This window comes from Rhipicephalus microplus, chromosome 7 (genome assembly GCF_043290135.1).
Source record: "Rhipicephalus microplus isolate Deutch F79 chromosome 7, USDA_Rmic, whole genome shotgun sequence".
In the NCBI taxonomy this organism is placed as follows: domain Eukaryota; kingdom Metazoa; phylum Arthropoda; class Arachnida; order Ixodida; family Ixodidae; genus Rhipicephalus; species Rhipicephalus microplus.
Window position 1 is genome coordinate 134798194 of NC_134706.1, and position 23282 is coordinate 134821475.

The 23282-nt window shown below is 49.0% G+C and overlaps 1 protein-coding gene and 2 pseudogenes across 1 annotated transcript in view; 1 reads left to right on the forward strand and 2 right to left on the reverse strand.

Annotated features, from left to right (window-relative positions):
- The window catches only part of LOC119187024 (uncharacterized), a 231027-nt gene extending 218976 nt beyond the window's left edge, over positions 1–12051 (forward strand). Inside the window, exon 5 of the mRNA XM_075869755.1 lies at positions 11713–12051. Within this exon, the coding sequence (XP_075725870.1) occupies positions 11713–11742 (30 nt within the window). The 3' untranslated portion in view covers positions 11743–12051. The remainder of the gene's footprint in view (positions 1–11712) is intronic.
- Positions 573–691, reverse strand: LOC119180434 (5S ribosomal RNA; annotated as a pseudogene).
- Positions 6749–6867, reverse strand: LOC119187127 (5S ribosomal RNA; annotated as a pseudogene).
- Positions 12052–23282: the final 11231 nt, after the last annotated feature.

Genomic DNA, 23282 nt, shown 5'->3' on the forward strand with positions numbered 1-23282 from the left:
GTCTGCACCAACCGGCGTCCAGAAGCAGAATTGGCATGGTATGACCGATGGCGAAGACAGAGCGTTTCGCAACACTACTTATAACAAACTATAGGCGATTTACATCTTGCCAAGTTACAAATAACGGCTTATGCAGCGCGTTAAATTCTCTTAGCGGAAAACTTCGAAGGTGCGTGACTATACCGTCTGTGATTCTCCGACTAAAAGCTCTCTCTGTTCCTTCTCTGGGGCGCACAAACACGAGTGCGCCAACTTTAACGCACGGATGTGTGTGCGCTTGCGGGCCGCATATGACGACGAAAAGTTAAACAACGCCTCCTCCGCCCCTCTTTCTTCTCTGAACAAAAAGAACAAGAAGAAAAGATAAAGGGAGATTGAAAAAATAAATCGAGTATGTCATGCGCACTGGGTGCTACATATAAACCCATGTGTGCACGCATCAAATTTTGATTGGCTAATTGTATGCTAATGTGCGCGTGTGAAACGGGCAACCAATGACATCGCAAGACTAAATAACACCCTTCTTCATCTTCTGTTCCTTCTTTTAAAAAGCTTGAGAAGTAAAAAAAAGTTCCCATCAGCACTCGGTGTTCCCAGGTGGTCTCCCTCCCAAGTACTGACCGAGCCCAATGCTGCTTAGCTTCGGTGATCGGACGAGAACCGGCGCATTCAGCGTGGTATGGCCGATTTTTTTTTTCTTTATTGCTTTGCATATCATGACTGTTCACATTTTACATATTTACATATTGGTTCAAATTCAAATGCGACACAAAATACACCCACAGAATTCATTGAGGTACCGTCAGCTCTTGGCTGACTGTTAATCAATACTTCGGCATTCGTAACAATTGCTCGATGCACCCAATCCAGTCTGGCACATCCTCTTGGCTTTTCAGCATTTCAAGAAAATGGCACACAGATTTACAAAAATATTCGCGCACAGCTAGCACTTCTACATCCGCGTTTTCAAAGGCACATCGGGTTTTCCATATACTGTGCAGGCCCAGAAGCATGATGAGATCATAAGGTACACCTGCCTCATTTTTAACCGAAAGAAAACGGATGCCATGTGGACTTAACGGTAATTCTTTTTTCAAGGTTCTTTGCAGTATGTCCCAGAAAAAAACCCCGCTCCAGCAATCTATAAACACGTGTTCAATTGTTTCCGGTTTTTTACACAAGTGGCAATTTGTGCTCCATGGCACGAATATTCCCTTATCCTGCAACCACGTTTTAACTGGTAAGGTACCAGTATGTAACTTAAAGAAAAAAGTTTTGACCCCTGGCACTACAAGCATTCTTTTAACACGTTTCAGAACATCCTGTCCTGGGCCTGCACAATATAGCTGACGGTACAATGGAACAGGCAGTAAAACATCGACAAGGTCTCTATACAATTTTTTGCGTGGTACTTCAGCCAGATACTCTAACGAAAATCTCACTGACAAAAAGCGGAAAGACAAAACAACTTCTTTTAAATACCCTTGTATTGGTCCTTGCATATTTGATGATGATACGAGAAATCCCGGCAGCACTCTAGATAACCTTAGTTGTATAACAGTTCTCAAAAAGGGGTCATCCACATCACGCAGAAAAAGGAAACGATTGACCAGTTGTCTTATGTACAAATGAACTAACCCGAGCCCGCCATCTCTAACTTTTCTGAACAGGTTTGTGCGGCTTGATCTTTCCCATACAGAGCTCCATATGAAAATTGCAAATACTCTGTGTATTTTCTGCACACTTATTCTACTGCAGTGCAAAACTTGCATTACGTACCACAGCTTGCTCACCAGAAACAAGTTGCACGTTGTGGCCCGTGCGAATATCGAAATACCCCAACCTTTCCATTTTTCTACATCCTTGCGCAATGCCTCTGTTTCTTTTTTCCAATACGGTTCACTGTCCTGATAGAACTCAAGCGGCACTCCTAAATACTTCACTGGTGTTTCCTGCCATTTAATGTTTAGAAATACTCTTGGCTTGACGTCCCATTCCCCATGCCAAAAGCCAAGGCACTTATCCCAGTTCACGGCACTACCACTCGCCTGGCAAAAGGTTTTCACGGCATTTACAGCATGCATTACACTCTCATAATTTGTACAGAAAACTGCAATGTCGTCTGCGTATGCAAGGAGGCTAACCTCAGCTTCATGCAATTTAAATCCGCTTATTGCAGGGTTATTAATTACACTTAAACAGAAAGGTTCAATAAAAATAGCAAAAAGCAGGGGCGATAGTGGACACCCCTGTCTCACTGACCGCAGCACAGGTATACGCTCACCCGCAGTTTTATTTATTACCAATCTCGTCGTGCATCCAGTGTAAGCCATGCGCACTCCTTCGCTAATCAAACTCCCTACGTTAATGTGCTCAAGTAATGAAAGGAGCACGTCGTGCGGCACGCGATCAAATGCCTTTTCGAGGTCAATTTGAAGCATGGCAACATTGAGATGCATAGCGTCACAACTTTCTAGGATTGATCGTGCTATGTTTATGTTGGTCATTATTTTCCTTCCCTTTATGCCACAAGTTTGGTGGGGCCCAATCAGTTTTGTCATAACTGTCTGGAGTCTTCTGGCCAATATTTTCATCAATATTTTATAGTCGACATTAGTTAGGCTAATTGGTCTATACGCAGTAACACTTCTTAACTTCGCGGGATCTTCTGTTTTTGGTATTAAGACTGTGTGGGCTGACAAAAACGATGGTGGAAGTTGTTTGCACTTAAAAGCCTCGTTAAATACCTCCCTCAAAATAGGTGAAACTACGTGTTTGAATTCCTTGTACACTGCAGCACTAAGGCCATCTGGTCCTGGAGACTTACCATTGTTTAACTTATCAATTGCTTTTTCAACTTCTCGCTCTGTTATAGGCAATTCTAAAATTTCCTATCTTTCATCATCAAGTCTTGGCATTAATGAAATGAAATCGCTATTAAAACGTTCTACGTGTACACTGGTTGGTGTGAATAACTCTTTGTAATATTCGAAAAAAGCACCGGATATTGCTTCTTTCGTATGGCACCTTGCTCCTTTATATTCTATTTCTCTTATTTCATTTTTACAGGCATGTCTCTTCTCAGCTCCAAGAGCTCGTTTTGTTGGCATTTCTCCCGCTACCAAGTTTTCTGCTCGAGCTCGAATCAATGCTCCACGATAACGTTCTTGGTCTATCAACTCTAGCTTCTGTTTAGTTATGTTTATCTCCTCTGAAAATGTTCCGGCCTGAGAACATTCATCCGCTACTAACTGTTGCAAGTTTTCACGCAAGCGCACTTCAAGTTCTTTTTCAGCATGTCTCAGGATACTGGCTCTCTCAAGTACTTTCAGTTTAATGGTCTGTTTAAATGTTTCCCACCTATGTCCCCAGGATTCAAGTGTTCTATTTAGTAAGTCTTCTATGCCCTCTAGAAAAATTCGATTAAACTCTTCATCCTTTAGTAGCTTTACATTAAATTTCCAGAGGTCCCAAGAGAAATGTTTGTTATTCCTTTTATGTTTACCCATTGAGAATGAAACCAAACAATGATCACTAAACGTAACAGGTGTAACTCTGTAATCATGGCACGAAGGAATGATTTCGGAAGACACGTATACTCTGTCAAGTCTAGCATGGCTTGAACGCTGAAAGTGGGTAAACATAACCGCTTTTCCACTGCAAAGACATTCACCCACGTCCTCTAGCTGAGCTTTCGCCACCATATCGGTTAGAACGGCAGTGCTTAAATCTTTGTATGGCCTGGAACTTGATTTATCTATACTCGAACAAACACAGTTGAAATCCCCGGCCAAAATTAGTTTACGTTCACATTCCAAATACACCTCAAGTTTTTCAAAAAACTCCTTACGCTCTTGAATCACAGTGGGTGCGTACACACAGATTACTCTCCATTTTTCTTTTGGTAGGGATAAATCACATATAATAAAACGACCCGCCTCGCAGGTAGTTACAGACTCCACTTTCGCATTAAGGCTCTGCCGAATTAACAAGAGGCAACCTGCCGACGCACCTACTGCATGACAAACGCACACATCAAACAGTCTCGTGAAAGGCTGCACCATTCGCTCAGCGTGCTCTTCACTCTCTACTTTAGTTTCCTGTACAGCGACGATGTCTAGATCTTGTTCTATAATCAGGCGGTAAAGCTGGTTTTGCCGCCGTTTGGCAGAAAGCCCACGTACATTTAGCGTCGCCAATCTAATCGTCGCCATCGTGATGAGAGAAAGCCGAGCGAAAGACGCTTACCTTACCAACACCTAAACCTCTGTGCGGCCGACGCTCAAGGCGTCGTCCCGTCGCCGCCGCGTGAAAGCGACGACGAACGCAGGCGGCCAGCACCCCGAGACTTTTTGGAGCCAGCCACTCGCCACTGCCCTTGATCTTCCTGGGCCAGACGCTGCTGGGACGCCGCGTCTCCCTCATTCAGGCGTCGCTTTACTGGCGTAGCTTCAGCTGTATCCATGTCCGAAGTAGCGTCGGACCCGATGACTGGTTCAGCCTTGTGCTGGGTCTCGCTTTGAGTCGAACGCCGTTGCGTTGGAGTGCCCGTAACCGTATTTTCATCTGCGTCTTCCTTAGGTGTCTCCATCTTTCTCTCGCTGGTCGCCACTGCTTGAGACGCCTCCGTTCCTGCCTTCGACGCCGCGGCCCTCTCTGCTTCCTCTTCATCCATGAGCAATTCACTGTGGTCGGCATTTGTTGCTCGACTTGCTGCACTGGCATAAGAACGGGTACAGTCCGCCTGCTCATGCCCAAAAGCGCGACAACCAGCGCACCTGGGCACCCTGCAGTCGCGACGAATGTGTCCCGTGTTCCGGCAACGCAGGCAAAGCGGCGCTCTTCCTGGCACGACCACCAGTGCCATGCCGCTCCCGAGACGCATCTGGTGGGGTATGCGATCCGTAGTAACGCCTTCTTTAAGTAATATTCGAACGAATCTTGTGGTTGACTCAACTCCTTCGAAGTCTTCGTCTCTCCACTTGTCGCTGATGACTTCTTTTACTTCACCGTACTCCCGGAAAGCACGCCGTACAGTCTCTGCGTTGACGTCAAAGGCTACCCAATGCAACTTGAGACGCACCTCTTGCCTTTCTGGGTCGACGACGACGCAAGGCTGGTCTTTCACGGAGAGTAGGCCAGCGTCCAGAAGTTTCTTCTTGGCTTCATCTGTCTTCATTTCAAGAAGCCAGACGTGCGACATCTGATACGCTCCTATGCCGCTTACCTCTTTAATGATGCCTAGTTCCTTGAGCGGCTTTCGGAAGTCATTAATCCCGTACGGACGCGCTGCGATGTCGCAGTGCAGAACCAACGTGCGTCTGAGTCCTTCTCCTGTGGGCAGTGGTGGCAGAATTAAACGGTAGTCCTTGGGAAGTGATGTGCACGAGAAACCGCGGCCAGCGTCGGCCGCTGTAACAGCTCTTGAGGAGCCTGCCATCCTGCGTCCGCACGCGTCGGTGACCAGAAGCAGAATGAGCGTGGTATGGCCGATGGCGAGAACAGGCCGTTCCGCAACACTACTCATAACAAACTGTAGGCGATTTCCAATTAGTCAAGCTCATATAACGGCTTATGCGACGCGTTAAATTCTCTTGGCGAAAAACTTCGAAGGTGCGTGACTATACCCTCTGTGATTCTCCGACTGAAAGCTCTCTCTGTTCCTTCGTTGGGGCGCAAAAGCACGAGTGCGCCAACCTTTACGCACGGATGTGTGTGCGCTTGCGGGCCGCCGCCAGCGGCCATGCTCGTTAAGGGATTTTCCGTAACTTCAAGAACGTCTGTTGCGTCGGCTTTCATAACTGAGCCGCACACGTGTGACCGATATAAAGCAGGAATATTTGGAAGGCCGAGTAACCCGCCACTGTGGTCTATAGTGGCTTGGCACTCGACGCTGGCCCGCAAGTCACGCAGGGTGGAATCCCGACCTCGGCGGCCGCATTTTCTGTAGAGGCGAAAATGTTTGAGGCCCGTGAGCTTAGCTTATATTTGGCGCACGTTGAAACAAACAAACAAGAAGAACCCACGACGTCAAAATTTCCGGATCACTCCACTACGGCGTATCCCATAATCATATGAACATCATACCCCGATAAAAGTGATATGTTCTTCAAGCTATTGTACAAACCGGCAATAAATAATGTCGAGTAGAGATTTCACACGATCGAACTGCCATGCGCGCCACAGTTAAGCGCACGTGTGCAGGCATAATACACACGCATTAGTTTCCTTCGTGAGAAACGAATGACGTGCAAAAGTCGAACAACGCCCTCGCACTCTTTCCCCAGCCCTCTATATTTCCTCTGGGCCAAAAAAGTACACATAAAGGCAGATTAAAAAAAGAATGTGCCATTTGCGCTCGGTGTTCTTCGATTAGAGATATCAAACACTCCAACTGCACGCGCGTCAAGGTTAAACCCGTGTGCGCAAGGATTAAGTTTCCGCGTGCGCGTAATGATACGAGCAACGAAGAACGACGAAAAGTTAAACCACGCCCCCCCGCCCCTGTGTCTTCTCATACCAAAAATAACAAAAAAAGATAAAGGGAGATTGAAAAAATGGAGTATGTCATGCGCACTGGGTGCCACAGATAAACCCGTGCGCGCACGCATCAAATTTTGATTGACTAATTGTATGCTAATTTTCGCGTGAGAAACGGGCAACCAATGACGTCGCAAGATTAAACAACACCCTTCTCCACTTTCTGTTCCTTCTGTGCAAAAAAAAAAGTTTGAGAAGTAAAAAAAGTTGCCATCAGCACTCGGTGTTCCCAGGTGGTCTCCCTCCCAAGTACACACTGAGTCCAATGCTGCTTAGGTTCAGTGATCGGACGAGAACCGGCGCATTCAGCATTGTATGGCCGATTTTTTCTTTATTACCTGCTTCTGGTAATCTTACACGTAACTCAAAGGACAGAGAAAGTAAAACCACACAATGTACAATGCGCTCAGGAACTATCTCTAGTCCACCAGCTTAGTGCTAGTGTCGTCGAGTTAAAATTCGGGCAGAGTCACAAGATTCTCTACCCGCGGGAGCCAATCAGGTGGCTCAGGTACAGCTTTTTTAACAGAGAGAAACCAGCCTATGCCCTCACGAAAATAGGCTCGAGCGGGCCGCGCATCTTTGTCGAAATGGTAGCCCACCATTCTCGCTCTCCACAAAGAGTGGAGGTTCAGGAGCATGATTGCATCATAGGGTACCCCGTCTTCGTTTTCAACATTCAGGTTCCGGATTCCATAAGGGGCTAATAGAAGGTCTTTCTTAATAGCTCTCTGCAGCACGTACCAGTATTACACGCCCTCCCAAAAATGTAAGAAGACGTGGTCAATTGTTTCTGGTGCCTTACAAATTATGCAATGGGATCCCCTAGGGGAGGGACATCCTTTTGCCTCCAAGAACGCTTCAACTGGCAATGTGCCCGAGTGCAGCTCAAAGAAGAATGTTTTGGATGCCGGCTGCACATGCATCTTTTTAACCCTTTTTAAAACATTGCTTCCTGAACCTCCACTGTACATAGCCCGATAAAGCGGCACTGGAAACACAATGTCACATGAAGGCAAAATAAAGCTCTTTTCTTTTTACGCTCCACACGTATTCTTTTGAAAACCTCACAGAAAGAAATTTTGTACTAGGCACAACTTCTCTATAGAACCCACCAATCCCTTCTGCACAGGCCTCGGTAATCACAAGATATTCAGGGAGAAATCTACCGAGACGCAGTTGACACAGGAAACGCAGGAATGGATCGCTGAGGTCTCTAAAAAACAAAAACCTGTTCACAAGTTGCCGCAAAAACAAGTGACCAAGGCCAAGGCCCCCCGTATTTAACCCGCCTGAGCAAGTTGGTACGGCTGCATCGTTCTCACTGGGAAGCCCATAAAAAGACAGCGAATATCCCGTGAAACTTCTGCACATTAGTTCGCGAGCAGTGCAGCACCTGCAGCACGTACCAAAGCTTGCTTATAAAGAACAGGTTGCAGACGGTTGCTCTGGCAAAGATTGGCAGACTTGCCCCCCTCCACTTCTCGGCTTTTTCCTGCATATCTTTAACTTGGTTCTGCCAATATTGGGCACTGTCTCTACACGCATCGAGCGGGACGCCCAAGTACTTGCCCGGGACTGTCGCCCAGGGCACATTTGCAAAGTGGTCAGGTTTCGTGTGCCAGGATCCGTGCCAGAGCCCGAGACACTTGGACCAATTCACTCCGCTTCCTGTGACATGACTAAACTCGCGAACAGTGTCAACCGCCTGTTTTATACTACTGTCGCGAGAGCAAAGTTTCGCGAAAAACCTTGTTCTTTTACGGCTCACAAGCGGAGTCAGGGTCAACGGCGGATCTCACCACCGGGAGACCAGCTATGCAGGCCGAGGGGTATGCCACCATTTTCTATGTTTTGTCTTTGTGACCCAGTGCATTTTGTAAATTGAAGTTGGGTTAGCTAAATAAACCCCCAATGAGTGCTCCCCGAAATCATCGTGTTGACTTCTCATCGATTGCCTCCGCGGAGTTTCACCCACACTTATTCGTCTCCCTGGTCGTCCGATGCGCCTAACTTTGAACAACCCTGACGTTTCGCTACAAAGTGGTGGAGGTTGCTCGGTAACGATAGTCCCGCTCTGAAATTATGCCCCGAGTCAACAACAAATATCAGGAACCTTCCTCTGACAGCTCTACTATGACGGAACCCCCTACCTGCTTCTCTGCTATGTCTACCCCCCAAGCTAAACCATTCGTCGGACCACCAGTCTTTAGAGGCGCGCCGGAGGAATCGATTTCCGAGGGGCTACTTTGCTACGAACATGTAGCGTCGCTTAACAATTGGGACCAAGCCACGAAGGTGAAATTTCTATATCTGGCTTTAGACGGAGATGCGAAAAAGTGGCACACCACTCAAATTCTAACCGGTGCTCCTAATGCATGGGAAGAATGGGCGACGCTACTAAAAACGTCCTTTACGAGTCGCCACTCAGTCGAGATCGCCTATTTGCGGCTACAAAACCGCACCCAATTGCCGTCCGAAACCCCGAGCAGTACTACTATGACGTCGTACAGCTGTGTGCAAGAGTGAACCCGTCCATGACGGAAGATGATCGGTTGCGGCACCTTATGCGCGGTTTGCGTCCGGTTATTCTGGAGAAGATGATAATCGCAAACCCGGAGAGCTGCACTGCATTCCTCCAAATTTTGCAACGCATAAATCTGGCAGCTTTGATGAGCCGTGCGTCGGCGCCACAACCGATTGGCATCCAGTATTCTACCGGATTGCAGTTGTGGATGCAAAACATCGCGCATCCCGTAGGGTTCGCACCCGCCGCAGCGACAGGGCACTCTCCTCCTACGTGTGTCGCCACCTGCGCCGCGGCCGAATCGTGTTGCCCACGGGAGGCTGCCGACCGCGAAAGAGACCTGAAGGCGATTGCGGACTCGATCGCCTTGCTGTCTGACCGGCTAAAAAGCATCGAAGACGAGGTGCGTCGCCCCCCAATGCCTTGGCCTCAGAGAACTTCCCGTGCCAACGACGGGCGTCCCCGATGCCAGATTTGCCGCCGCATAGGTCACATAGCACAACAGTGCTCGCAGCGGTTCCGAGATGACAGGAACGATCAGGCGGAGCTCCAAGGCAATCAGAATGTGCAGCCTAATCCTTCGGGAAACGAGAACGACCGCGCCTAGGGGGCCAGCCCGGCCGCCCCATCGGCACATTGTCGGAAGATCAGCTTCTCACAGTCCCCACACGAGCCAACGGTACAGAAACGTTGTGACACCGCCCTGGCCTCAAGAATGAAAATTCCGACACGCTTTCCCGCCTTCCTCATGATCCCGCGCCTGTAAGCGAAGAAAACCCCTTACCGTTGCTGGTTCTGGATCAGGTGGATGTTGGAAAAAAGCAGAGGGCAGACCCATGGTTGAAGGAAATTATGCAGCACCTCGAACACCCGGATGCGCCCGTTGTCAGGAAAACTAAAAGAACGGCACGGAGCTTTCGGTTGATCGACGGTGTACTGTATGGAAGGGCGAAAGGGTTTCAGGAGGATCGTGCGGCGCTCGTTGTCCCCAAGTGCTTGAGATCTGAGATTTTAAGGTACTGCCATGACGCCACCACGGCAGGCCACTTAGGTGTCAAGCGCACATGGGAGAAAGTTCGTTGCCGATATTTCTGGCCGAAGATGTTCTCGTACGTAAGCAAGTACGTTCTCTCCTGCCCCGACTGCCAGACACGAAAGCAACCACCGGGGAGGCCGGTTGGTTTCCTCCAACCGATCCCACCTGCAATTCGACCTTTTCAGCAGGTGGGCATGGACTTCATTGGGCCTTTCACTAAATCCAAAGCAGGGAACCGCTACATCGTCGTGATTACCGACTACCATACGAAATGGGTCGAGGCTGTCGCGTGTCCAGCGGCCGCTACCGCAGAAGCAGCAAGAGCTTTCGTCGAACAAATCGTCCTACGTCATGGTGCCCCGGAAAAAGTAATAAGCGATCGTGGGCAGCACTTTGTCGCCAACTTGACCGAAGAAATATTCCGGCTCGTGGGTAGCGAGCATGCCACCACAACAGCATACCACCCACAGGCCAACGGCTTGTGCGAGCGTTTTAACCGCACGTTGGCTGACATGCTCAGCATGTACGTTTCCTCACACCACCGCGACTGGGATGAATTCCTACCGTACGTTCTTTTTGCATACAATTCTTCCACCCACGAGACGACTGGATTCACTCCCTTCTTTCTTCTTCACGGACATGAACCGACACTACCGGTGGATGTGGGGTCGGGCGCGCAACGCGGTTTCGACTACACCCTGGATGCAATGAAAGTGGCCCGCAGGCTGCGGCAGGCTCGAAAGATAGTAAATGAACGGGAGAAGCGTCAGCAAGAGAAGAACAAGCGCAGCTATGATGCTAGGCGACGAAGTGTTGTTTATCATCAGGGCGACTTGGTGTACTTGTGGACTCCCTCCCGGGCGAAAGGGAGACGACGAAGCTTCTTCACAAATATCACGGACCTTTCCGTCTTGTGCGCCGGGTAGCCGAGAACAACTGGGAGGTAGTAGACCAAACTGGGAAAAAACGTGACGTTGTGAATGTAGCGCGTTTAAAGCCCTGCCACGTTCGATTGGGCTCCGATGCCGACGACGCGGACGATGAGTCCGATGACAATCATGAGGTGCGCGATCTCAGTGGTGATGTGCGCGAGGGCAGTGCCAGGAGAGATGACCACGGATTGCATCGAAGTGTTGTGCGCGAGTGCAGTGCAAGGAGAGATGACCACGGATTGCATCGAAGTGTTGTGCGCGAGTGCGGCTCAAATGGTGATGGGCGCGAGTGCGGTTCGCGAGTGGGTCAGGAACTCCGTTTGCAACATTGTGTGCGCGGGACACAGACCAGTGTTTCAGTACAGCAGTGCGAAAGCTACGACACGGACACTGAACTTTACTCGGACTGGAAGACATTTTCAAGTAATAACAACGCACAACAAAATGTCAGTGCTTACGAAACGCACACTGAGTTGTATTGCAGTACCGACGAGTGAACCTATATATTTCTGTGCCCAATGATTTTGTTTTTTTTTCATCTGTTGTTTTTATGTAATTTTTTTAAAACCTCTCACCTTTTATACACATGCATAATTGTCTTTAAATAAGCGTCTCATACACTTGTTGAATGCAAAACCTTTTTGTATAATTAGTCTATTTCTTGTCGTATTTTGCAGATAAAACGAGTGGGACACTCTTTTTCGTAGGGGGGAGGTGTCGCGAGAGCAAAGTTTCGCGGAAAACCTTGTTCTTTTACGGCTCACAAGCGGAGTCAGGGTCAACAGCGGATCTCACCACCGGGAGACCAGCTATGCAGGCCGAGGGGTATGCCACCATTTTCTATGTTTTGTCTTTGTGACCAAGTGCATTTTGTAAATTGAAGTTGTGTTAGCTAAATAAACCCCCAATGAGTGCTTCCCGAAATCATCGTGTTGACTTCTCATCGATTGCCTCCGCGGAGTTTCACCCACACTTATTCGTCTCCCTGGTCGTCCGATGCGCCTAACTTTGAACAACCCCGACGTTTCGCTACACTACATTGGTCTGTTGAAAAAATGGCCACATCGTCAGCATAAGCAAGCAGCTTGACTCCTTAAGATTGTAGCCGGAAGCCAATAATACGTGTGTCATTGAGAATGGCTAAGCAAAAGGGTTTCAATATACAAGCAAAATAGAAGCGGGCTGAGGGGGCAATCCTGGCGCACCTAACGTTGCACACTGAGGGGGCCCCAAGGCTCTTATTTACAATCAATCTTGTTGTACAGTTTCGGTACGCCAGGGCCACTCCATCACAAATAACAGTACCAACATTAGCATGGTCCAAAACAGCAAACACTAAGCTATGATCCACACAGTCGAATGCCTTTTCGAAATCTATTTGTAAAATGATGACACGTTCATCTGAGTAATCACAGCACTCTGGAACACTGCGAGCTTTATGGATATTTAGGACAATCGAGCGGCCTTTGATCCCACATATTTGTTGCGGCCCGACGATGTCTTTCATAACTGTCTGCAATCTTCGGGCCTATACTTTCATATAAATTTTGTACTCGACATTTCTCAGAGCTATAGCTCGATATGCTCTTATTGATTTTAGTTTATGAACATCCCCTGTTTGGAAACAGCACTGTGTGGGATGACCGGTATGATGGAGGCAACGTATCTACTTTATACGCTTCATTAAATATGAATGTCAAAAGGGGGAATTTCGTCTTTAAACTATTTGTAAAAAGTGGCAGTGAAACCGTCTGGTCCTGGCGATTTTCCCAGGTTTAGTTTATTTATGGCTTTTTCTACCTCGGCAACTGTTATTTTACTTTCCAAACTCTTTTTCCTGTCATTGTCAAGACGGGGTATGACAGGCAAAAATTTTTCCTTGGAGGCTTCACAGTCGGTCGCGTGCAATGCGAACAGCTTGCTATAATGCTCCGCGAAAGCTTTCGCTATACCGTCCGTATCGGTTGATAAGGTACCACCCCACTTTATCTCCCGTATGTGGTTATTTTCGGCGCGTGATTTTTCCAGTCTTGGCGCGCGTCTAGACGGTGTTTCGCCCACCGCGGTATCTTCCGCCCTTGCTCTCACGAGCGCACCCCGATAACGCTGTTCGTCCAGCAGTTCTAACTTTTGTTTTATTTTTCTGATGCCTTCAATCCATTTACCGGGGGGGCTAGGCCGTCATGCTTTTCTAGCTTTTTCGGAAGCGCTTTCAATTCGGTCTCTTTTCTCCCCGCAGGGGCGCCTGTGCAAGCAGGCGTTTGGTGTGTAGCGACACCACGGACCCGAGCTAACGGGGGAGGGGGGCAGGGGGGGTTTCGACTTCCTCCCACGCCTAGCAGTGTGTGGCTTTGCCGTGTCTGGGGAAAAGGGGATCCTGGGTGTTGAGCTAATGCTGGGTGATTGGACCTTTAAGGCCCCCCAGCGGCGGCAACACACCTTTTTGGCCCCGGCTTCACGTAGACGGCACCCCTGGGCTGACCCACCCAGGGGAAATTGATAGTTGCCTTTTCCTATTTCTCTCTCTCTCTCTACATCTTAGTCTTTTCTCGTCTTTAAATCTATCCTGTCTTCTTCTCTCTTCCATTTACTTACGATTTTTCCTGGCGGCAAGGGTTAACCTTGTGTATGTGCTCTGTCTTGGGCACAATATATTTGGTTATAGCGGCTGTGTACAGCTCACGTTGACATGCCTCATATAAATTTAGGACTTGTCACGTCCCCATGTTGGGCTGGCATGGCTGCCGAACTCATATTTAGTTTATGGCTTTTTCTTCTCTCCCTTCATTGCACGATCGTTGAGTGTGCACCGAAGACTTTTGCAACTATTTCAGCAAACCGAAAGAAACCTTTCGCCGCTACCATGTAATCCACTGTGAAACATGCTAATATACTGCACCGGATTTGCCTGGGCGTCTCCTTCACTCACCACTACACCCACCTAATTGGCCGTGCGAACAGTCCGAATTGTGAGCGCTGCCAAGTGCGTGAAACTTTAGCTCACATATTTTGTGACTGTGCATGATACGTGGCACAAAAAAAAAAATGCTAACTGCAACGTTGGCAAGCATCGGGTGAACGCCATTGAGTGAAAGCCACATATTGTCAGCGATCAGCGACTAAACAGTGTGAAAAACTGCTACAAAGGCTGTTTTAGACTTTATCAAAAGCACTGGACTAGATACTAGACTGTAGAGTACTATGCTAAGTGGCTACTGTACATACCCACTACCTCTTCTAGTTCCCATCATCACCCTTCAATCCTCTTTCCTTCCCCCTTCCCTTATTCCCTGTGTAGAGTAGCAGGCTAGAACGAACTAGCTCAGACAGACCTCTCTGCCCTCTAATAAATTCTCACTCACACACATATATCAATTCGGCGGATGATATCGTCGTTCAAAAGTAGTTAAATAAATGTATGTTGTTTCATTTGTACCGACCGTGTCTGTTGTGTCCGTTCGCTCCAAGATCGTGGCGTGGCGTGGCACTCGCCATTTCGAGACCCTACACTGTCGCCCAACGTGAGGCTCTTAGAGTATTGGACGACAGTTTTTGCGGTTCGGTACAACCTTTTGTTAGAGCAGAGAAAGAGTAGGCCTAGGGGGGAATTCTCATTGCTAGTGCCGGCAGTGTGCTTTCTTGAGAGTGAGGAGATCGGATTTGTGACGTGTTTGAAGAGTTTGGCAAGTTGAGTTTTTATTTTTTCTGCTCGCAATTTTTTTGTTTGATTAGTTTTCAAAACCGTTGTTGAATTGGGACGAGAGCCATGTGGTCTGCATCCTTGGGTGAGCAAGGCCTAGAGTACGTGGTTTGTAGGCCAGGCCCAAAGCGAGTGAGTACGGAAGCCTCGTGGGTGGTCCGATATTCTGTAAATAGCTTCTTTTATCTCTTTTGGGCTCAGAGAGCCGGGCATCGTTGCTGTCTTCTATTGCGGCTCGACGCCGGGGCGTCGTGACACCACCCGGGGCGGTGGACGCCGATCGCTCGGTAAGCTGCTGTATGCGGCGAGCGCTAGGGCCACTTCACAGAGTGGATGTGTCCTTGCAGCTGCCTCTTCTGCACCTAGGCTGGATGCTGTGTGGATGCCGATTGTTGCCGTGCGGCTCATTAGGCCTAAGGCTCTGCGCAGCCGCCTGTCGCAAGTGGCACAACTAGGTGGATCGTGGCGTTGAAGGGTTGCGCTTTGTTTCCCTCACTTTTTTTTAGCTTGCGATGCACGAGTTAGCAAAAAGCAATTTTGCTTTATTTTGATGGGCGTCTCGGCCGCCGCCGATGTATTAGCTAGCAGTATACTGACCATCGTACCACGTGGCAGAAAAGCCTGAAGCTCTATTCCCTAGGCCTGCTCAATTGTTCTTTCGAGTGTTTTGGAATTACGCAGCGGGAGGGATGTAATCCACGGCTGGCTGTCTTCTGCACATCGTCAGCGCCGCTGGCCAGAAATGCGGTCGTGACGTCGGGTTATGGAGATGCGTGGGACCTGCGCAACTGCCTGCAGTCCGGCGCCTTCGTGAGTGCTGGTCGCAACTGGAAGAGATGTCGGCGCTAGTGACGGCTCGTCGTGCCGACAGCAACGTTGCTGTTGCGGAACCGGTACTGAGGTGAAGTCGAGCCGGACAGTACAGCAGTGTCGACCGGCGGTGGTGTCGTGGTGCAGGGACATTATAAAGGGACATGTGTCGTAATCTTTTCGTTGGTGCTTGTGTAACTGATTTGTTTTTCGGAATATGGTTTGAACTAAGGTTAGGGGAATGTGGGGGTGCAGACACCCCCTGTAAAGTAGTTTGCACCGCGTGGCGCACGTGTCTTGCCCAAAAGCCGCATTTCGGATGACAACCACCGGGTGGTAGGTGGAGTTGTGTTCGTGAGAGTTGGCCACCACTATCGTCATCATCATCATAGGGTAGCGCCGGCAGTGACCCCTGGCTGAAGCAAGCCTTGGTGGCGGGTGAGAGTTGAGCGAGTCTCTTCTGCGCGTGGCGGTTGCCGCGAACGGCTGTCTCTAGCGTGGGTCCTCGGCGCGTGCTACCGCGGCCTGCGCGCCGGGGAGGGGGGGGGGGGGCACGTGGTAAGTCAAGCGTTAGCGACGCCACCTTGGGTGTGTTATTTTGCTTGTCATGTTACTGTGTTTGTCATGCAGTGCGTGGTCGTACTGTCTACGGACGTCCTAATGTGTTAATTACAATTGATGTATTGATTCGGCGAACGATATCGTCGTTCAAAAGTAGTTAAATAAATGTATGTTGTTTGGTTTGTACCGACCGTGTCTGCTGTGTCCGTTTTCTCCAAAAGCGTGGCGCGTGGCGTTCTTTCGCAATTTCGAGACCCCTCAAACGTCCTGCACGAATCCCCATAAGCACGAGCGTTCGGAGAAGTTTGATGAAACAAATAAATCTGGTAAGCAATCAACAAGTGTAGCCTGCAAGAAGGAACAGATTACAGGATGGGAATTGTCTCGACAAAAAAAGAATCTTGACACTATTTGCCATAAAGTTGTTTTAATCCTAAGCCACCCTCACTAACTGGCCTGAATATATTATCACAACGCATCGGCTCAAAAGTCGAAGACCACATGGAAATAGCGAAAATCCGATGAAAGTTTTGTATATAAAATTTTGACACGGCAATGAATAAGTTGCAATACATAGTAAAGCTTTGTTGCTAAGAAAGTATTGCAAGCTTCAGCTCTCCCAAAGATTCAAAGTCGATAGGGAACAAATGTCTAGGCCTGTGGTTCAAGCTTAGGGTCGCATTCCTTTCAGTGGTGCGCACTCAATATATATGCATGCAGTGGTACACTGAGGTATGTTGGAGGAGCTCTTGTCCTATTATTCCCTGCAAAGCGGTTCGGTTTGCTACCCCACAAGCCCAACCACAGACCTAAATTCTTAGAGGCATTTAAACGAGCTCCTGAACTGCGCCAAACTTTTCAATAGTAGATACCACATTTTCGACACTTGGCTTATCTGTGCAAAAGAATGCGACATCGTCTGAATAAGCTAATACATTATTTTGACTTCCTTATATACTGAAGCCACAAATGCCACCCGACTGTATTATGCTTAAGCACAGTGTTTCTAGATAAAGTGCAAATAGAAGAGGTGACATCGGGTATCCCTGTTTTATAGAAGAGCGAATAGAAACAGGCTTGGAGAGTTGACCATTAACTATCAGACGAGGTGAGCATTCATTATAACCTAGTTTAACGCCTTCAAGAACAACTTTGCCAACATTGGCTTGTTCGAGAAGAGAAAAAAGAAGGAATGACAAACATGATCAAAAGCTTTTGCGAGGTCAACCTCTAGCATCGCGAGATGTTTTTGAAAATCATGACAGTGTTGAAGCACTGTACGAGCGACACGTATGTTGGTTTGTGTAGATCGACCCCTGATTCCACATGTCTGATGAGACCCAATTGTCACACATGTCCCGTTTATTAGGGAGGCGATCGCCGGGCTAATTCCAAGAGCCGAAGTATCGGCCCCCCGAACCGCACCACGAAAGCGTGGACAATTTAGAAGTGGTCCTTATTGGTGCGCCAGCGGACGCCGGCTGTGGCCCAAAGAACAAGACAGAGCCGAGAGTTGATAAACAAACAAAATTATATTCTCATTAACGGCAGATCAAAAACAATACACACGTATGCACACTCCACAATAGTTACATACAATACGTCACCAAACAGACAATGTACTACACAGTACAATCAACCACACTTGAAACAACGGACACAGACAACAATACGCACTACAATGCAGTCGCATGCATTGAACAACCAAGACACTTAAAGACTAAAGAGATATAAAACCTATTCAGTCCAAAGTCCTTGGAACAAAAGTCTGAATGATACTCTTCCGAGAATCACTCACTCAAAGTCCAGCGTTGTTGTCGTTCCGTAGTTCTCGAAGTTTCTCTTCCAGGAAACCTCGCGTCCTAAAATGGCCACTCTCCAAGCTTCAAACTTCTTCGCCGGAAATCCGTCGGCTTCACACACGCAGCTGTTGCCCGCGTCTTCGCTCGATAGCGGTAAACCCACGCTCTTGCCTGTAGCTCGAGCCGTCCCTACGGACCAAAAACTTCGCCCACTACACGGCGGACTCTCTACGCACTCTGGCGCTCACTTCCGTCTCCTCCTGTTCTGTCACTACGGGCAGAACCTTCGCCGACTACACGGCGGAATTCCTACGCGCTCTGGCGCTAACTTCCGTCTCCTCCTGATTGCTCGTCTCGGCTGCTCGGTTAAATACCTTGCGCGCGACTTTCCAGATGTTTCTCGTCATTTCATCGGCGCGATACGCAGCGAAGGCTGGGGAGAGGCACGAGACGGTTCGACTGCCCTCTCCCGAGGATGATTCACTCGGTCTGACCCCGCCTCCTTCGTTCTAGAAAAATCGCGGTCTTGCTGGGCCGCCGATGTGGGGTGAGGAGGATCGTCTGCGAAGCCGTGCTTCTGCGGGGAGAGCGCGCGCCCGGGAGCCCTGGATGTTTGCTTTCTTTTTTTTTTCTTTTTACCTCGCGGCGTTTCTGCCGCCCGTTGTCCCAAGGATTTGGCGGCGCGCTCTTTTTTAGCGCTCGTTCTGTGACACTGCCCCCCACTTTAAGAATATTATCTCATAATATTCAAAACCACACAAACGAGCGCGAACAGTCACCACACATTCTCACAGACTGTAACACAATCCGTCGCTCATGACACTTCCCATTCACAATATATCACTCAATACAATCGTACATTGTAGTTCAATTCCACAACACATGAAATATAGCCACAGGTACATGCCTACAACACTTCATCACACATTCTAAACAATACAACCGTACAAAGTTCTGTCTATCCAACAATTATACAACACTATACATCACACCATCGCACAGAACACTGACTCACTCGACATACACTTGAGACACAGGATAACAAGAACCTTAACACAACATATGTCACTCAGCCCTGCCGAACACATTCTGATTCCACCTCAGCACCTATCTTGAGTACTTCGAACAGCGCTTGCGCCCCCTTTTGCGGTGCTCGCTCGATCTCTTCTTGTGCTTCCACGTTCTTTTTCGGCGAGCCCTTTCCAACGACGATATCTGAGGCGTCGTCTCAGCCATCGTTGTCTCTTCCGACACTGTTAACGCGTCATTACATTCGACGGGTCCTGTCTGTTTATTTACCCGCTTGATCATGCCTCTACATTTTTCCCGGCTGGCCAACTCCGTCTCCTTTACACTGTCGGTCGGTTGAGGTCGTGCCGACTTAAGTCCGGTTGCTTGACCCGTGAACTTATTCGACACGATCGTCTTCTCCTTCGCTGTCTCTTGCGCCGCAGCTTCACCTTGGGCTCTAGTGAGACCCGTCACAGGATGCTCCTCCATTGTATCTCGCGGCCGCTGTGTTGGCGAGGGCTCTATCTTCGGGTCTTCTCCCAAACATTCTGGATCACTTGGCCCTCGCGCCCCGTCGATGTTTCCGATGACAAGGTCATACAGGGGGGTCGTCATACATAGAGCGGTAACCTTCCCGCTGAAGTACGGGGTTTCAACCTCAATTTCTGCTTCGGGAAGCATCCGAACCGTACGGTCAATTAGGCAAACCGGTTTCGTTCTGCCTGTCAACTCTCTTTCCCGTACCAAATTTCTCCGCACGATAACAGTGGAACTGCCGGTATCTCTTAACACCGTAATTTTTTTGCCCGCAACTTTTCCAGGCAGCGTTGGCATTCCCTTCGTAACCCCGGTTGGCTGTTTTGACATTACAGCCCCCACAATAGGAATTTTCTCCCCATTCTTCAATTCTACGAATCCATCAGTGACGGCATTATTATCAGATTTCGGTGCTGCTTGCACACAGGATACCTGGTGAGTTTGACTCACTCCGTTCCGACATGCATCTGCTTTGTGCCCAGTCTGACCACACTTAAAACATTTCACTACCGTAGGGCTCGTAAAGATCGTTCGACAGTTTTTCGCGCGATGACCCACTCGGTTACACAGAAAACATCGCTGCATGCTCTCTGGTGCACGCTTCTTTTCTTCAGGAGCCAATTTCTTCGAATCATCGGGACAATCCTTCTTGACCTTGGCCAAATTAGTTCCTCCTTGCGCTTCTAAGAATTGATCAGCCAATTCAAGCATTCCTTCAAATGACTCCGCCTTCCTCTCTTTCAAATACAGCGACAGGCTTGGGTGGCAACTAGTAAGAAATTGTTCTCTAATTAGGAGCTCTCTAAGCTCATCGTACTCCTGTGCTGTCCCTGAAAGTTCAATCCATCTGTCGAAATAATGGCAAAGTCGGGCGGCATACTGCGTAGCCGTCTCACCATCATCTGGCTTTCCTGTCCGAAATCTGTCCCGGAATCCTTCCACAGTGAATCTAAATCGCTTCAACAAAGCCGCTTTCACCTTTGCGTAGTTGGCTGCATCGGTCGGCGTCAGCCTACCGTACACACTGAGCGCTTCACCACTCAAGCAAGTACTCAAAGCAGTTGCCCATTGATGTTCCGGCCAATTCTGGCTCTTCGCAATCGTCTCGAATCTGTGGAGGTACGCGTCTAGATCGTCCTTCCTTTCATCAAACGCTACGAGCAACTTGCTTGGGTTCAAGCGGAAGCCGTGATCTTCCCGTTCGCTGCTTTCAACTCTAGCTTGGACGGGAGTTTCACTTCGCTGTTGCAAACGGAGCCGCTCGAGTTCCATCTCGTGCTGCCGCTCCCTTTCCTCTCTTTCTTCTTTCAGCTGGCGCTCCCTCGCTTCTCTTTCTTCTCTCGCCCTTTCGGCTGCCAACTTTTCTCTCTCCAGCTCCAACTTCAATTGCTGCTCTCTTTCTTCCTTCAGCTGTCGCTCTTTTGCCTCTCTTTCTTCTTTCAGCTGTCGCTCCTTTGCTTCTCTTTCTTCTCTCGCCCTTTCAGCGGCCAGCCTTTCTCTCTCCAACTCAGCTTCTTTTTCCGCTTTGGCTCTTTCGACCGCCAACCTCTCTTTTTCCAGCTCGGCTGCTTTTTCTTCTTTGGCTCTCTCTTTTTCTTCTTTTTCCTTCTGGGTGACCCACTTCCGTAGTTCGACGCCAGAAAGACCCATATTTTCACCAAGAGCAACTAACTTTTCGAGATCCATTGTGTCTCGCAACTCGCAACTAAAACCTTGCCGCGTGCAAAAAGTATCTGCCTAAATCAGTCTATCGGAACACTCCCCTGCACTCGTTAACGAGAACACTGAACAACACACAAAATCGTTCCGATAGCACTATCAACAACTCGAGGCTCTTTCTCACTACTTTGGACACACTGTGCACCAAAAGGTCCTGTCGCGGACGCCAGATTAATTGTCACACATGTCCCGTTTATTAGGGAGGCGATCGCCGGGCTAATTCCAAGAGCCGAAGTATCGGCCCCCCGAACCGCACCACGAAAGCGTGGACAATTTAGAAGTGGTCCTTATTGGTGCGCCAGCGGACGCCGGCTGTGGCTCAAAGAACAAGACAGAGCCGAGAGTTGATAAACAAACAAAATTATATTCTCATTAACGGCAGATCAAAAACAATACACACGTATGCACACTCCACAATAGTTACATACAATACGTCACCAAACAGACAATGTACTACACAGTACAATCAACCACACTTGAAACAACGGACACAGACAACAATACGCACTACAATGCAGTCGCATGCATTGAACAACCAAGACACTTAAAGACTAAAGAGATATAAAACCTATTCAGTCCAAAGTCCTTGGAACAAAAGTCTGAATGATACTCTTCCGAGAATCACTCACTCAAAGTCCAGCGTTGTTGTCGTTCCGTAGTTCTCGAAGTTTCTCTTCCAGGAAACCTCGCGTCCTAAAATGGCCACTCTCCAAGCTTCAAACTTCTTCGCCGGAAATCCGTCGGCTTCACACACGCAGCTGTTGCCCGCGTCTTCGCTCGATAGCGGTAAACCCACGCTCTTGCCTGTAGCTCGAGCCGTCCCTACGGACCAAAAACTTCGCCGACTACACGGCGGACTCTCTACGCACTCTGGCGCTCACTTCCGTCTCCTCCTGTTCTGTCACTACGGGCAGAACCTTCGCCGACTACACGGCGGAATTCCTACGCGCTCTGGCGCTAACTTCCGTCTCCTCCTGATTTCTCGTCTCGGCTGCTCGGTTAAATACCTTGCGCGCGACTTTCCAGATGTTTCTCGTCATTTCGTCGGCGCGATACGCAGCGAAGGCTGGGGAGAGGCACGAGACGGTTCGACTGCCCTCTCCCGAGGATGATTCACTCGGTCTGACCCCGCCTCCTTCGTTCTAGAAAAATCGCGGTCTTGCTGGGCCGCCGATGTGGGGTGAGGAGGATCGTCTGCGAAGCCGTGCTTCTGCGGGGAGAGCGCGCGCCCGGGAGCGAGTTTACAAAGGCGAGCGGATAAAGCCACCCACAATGCACCGCGGGCCAGCACTCTTGGAGGCTATGCATTTCCGCCGGCCTAACTGTGTCATCGCGCTGTCACTCCCCGCACTTTCGTATAGTTTTGCCGGAGGCTGCTGCTGCAGCTAGCGGGGGGGCCGCCTTGCTCGCAAAGGAAACCCCTCAAGGCTTTTGGACCTGCGGCGAGTTGAGTTGGATACTCGCGAAGAAATCGTGTGCGCTCACCTGTCGCCTCTCGCAACCGAAAGCCGGCTCGTTCATGACGCAAGTGGGCACTGGAACGACGTGATCAAGAAAAGGAAAACCCTCTACGATTGACATCTCGCAATCGGTTCATGTTTCAAGCAGTGCGCGCGCCTTGTATCGCCGCTGCGCTGCGCTCCTCGCTCTGCCCAACGTTTTGCCGGCCCGTTATCAACGATGTAAGTTTGGATGTTTACTAAGTCGTATGCAATCAACACAAAACGACGCGATCACGTACTTGTGCAAGCCTTGCCTCGTCGCTGGTCAGAAAGGGGGTTCAGGAAAAATCACACTCCGCTACGTCGCGGTCGTCACTTCAGGGTTAATTAGCATTAGCTGAGGCTCAGCACTGACTTCTAAGCTACGCATTATGAATAGGAACGTGCCATGCCACACGGAGACCTTCCAAACACCATTGTGCGGCTTAAAAAAAGTAAAGCTTCCGGCCTCGCCCGTTCATATATTCAACGCCTCCTTGATATATTACACGGACAAGCTAATACGTCATCGTTAAGGCAAAAGAACGCCGCTGATTAAATATTGCCTATCGGCGCAAGTAAGGTTCGAACAAAAACAAAATTTTTCTGGTGCGTCCTGCAGAAAA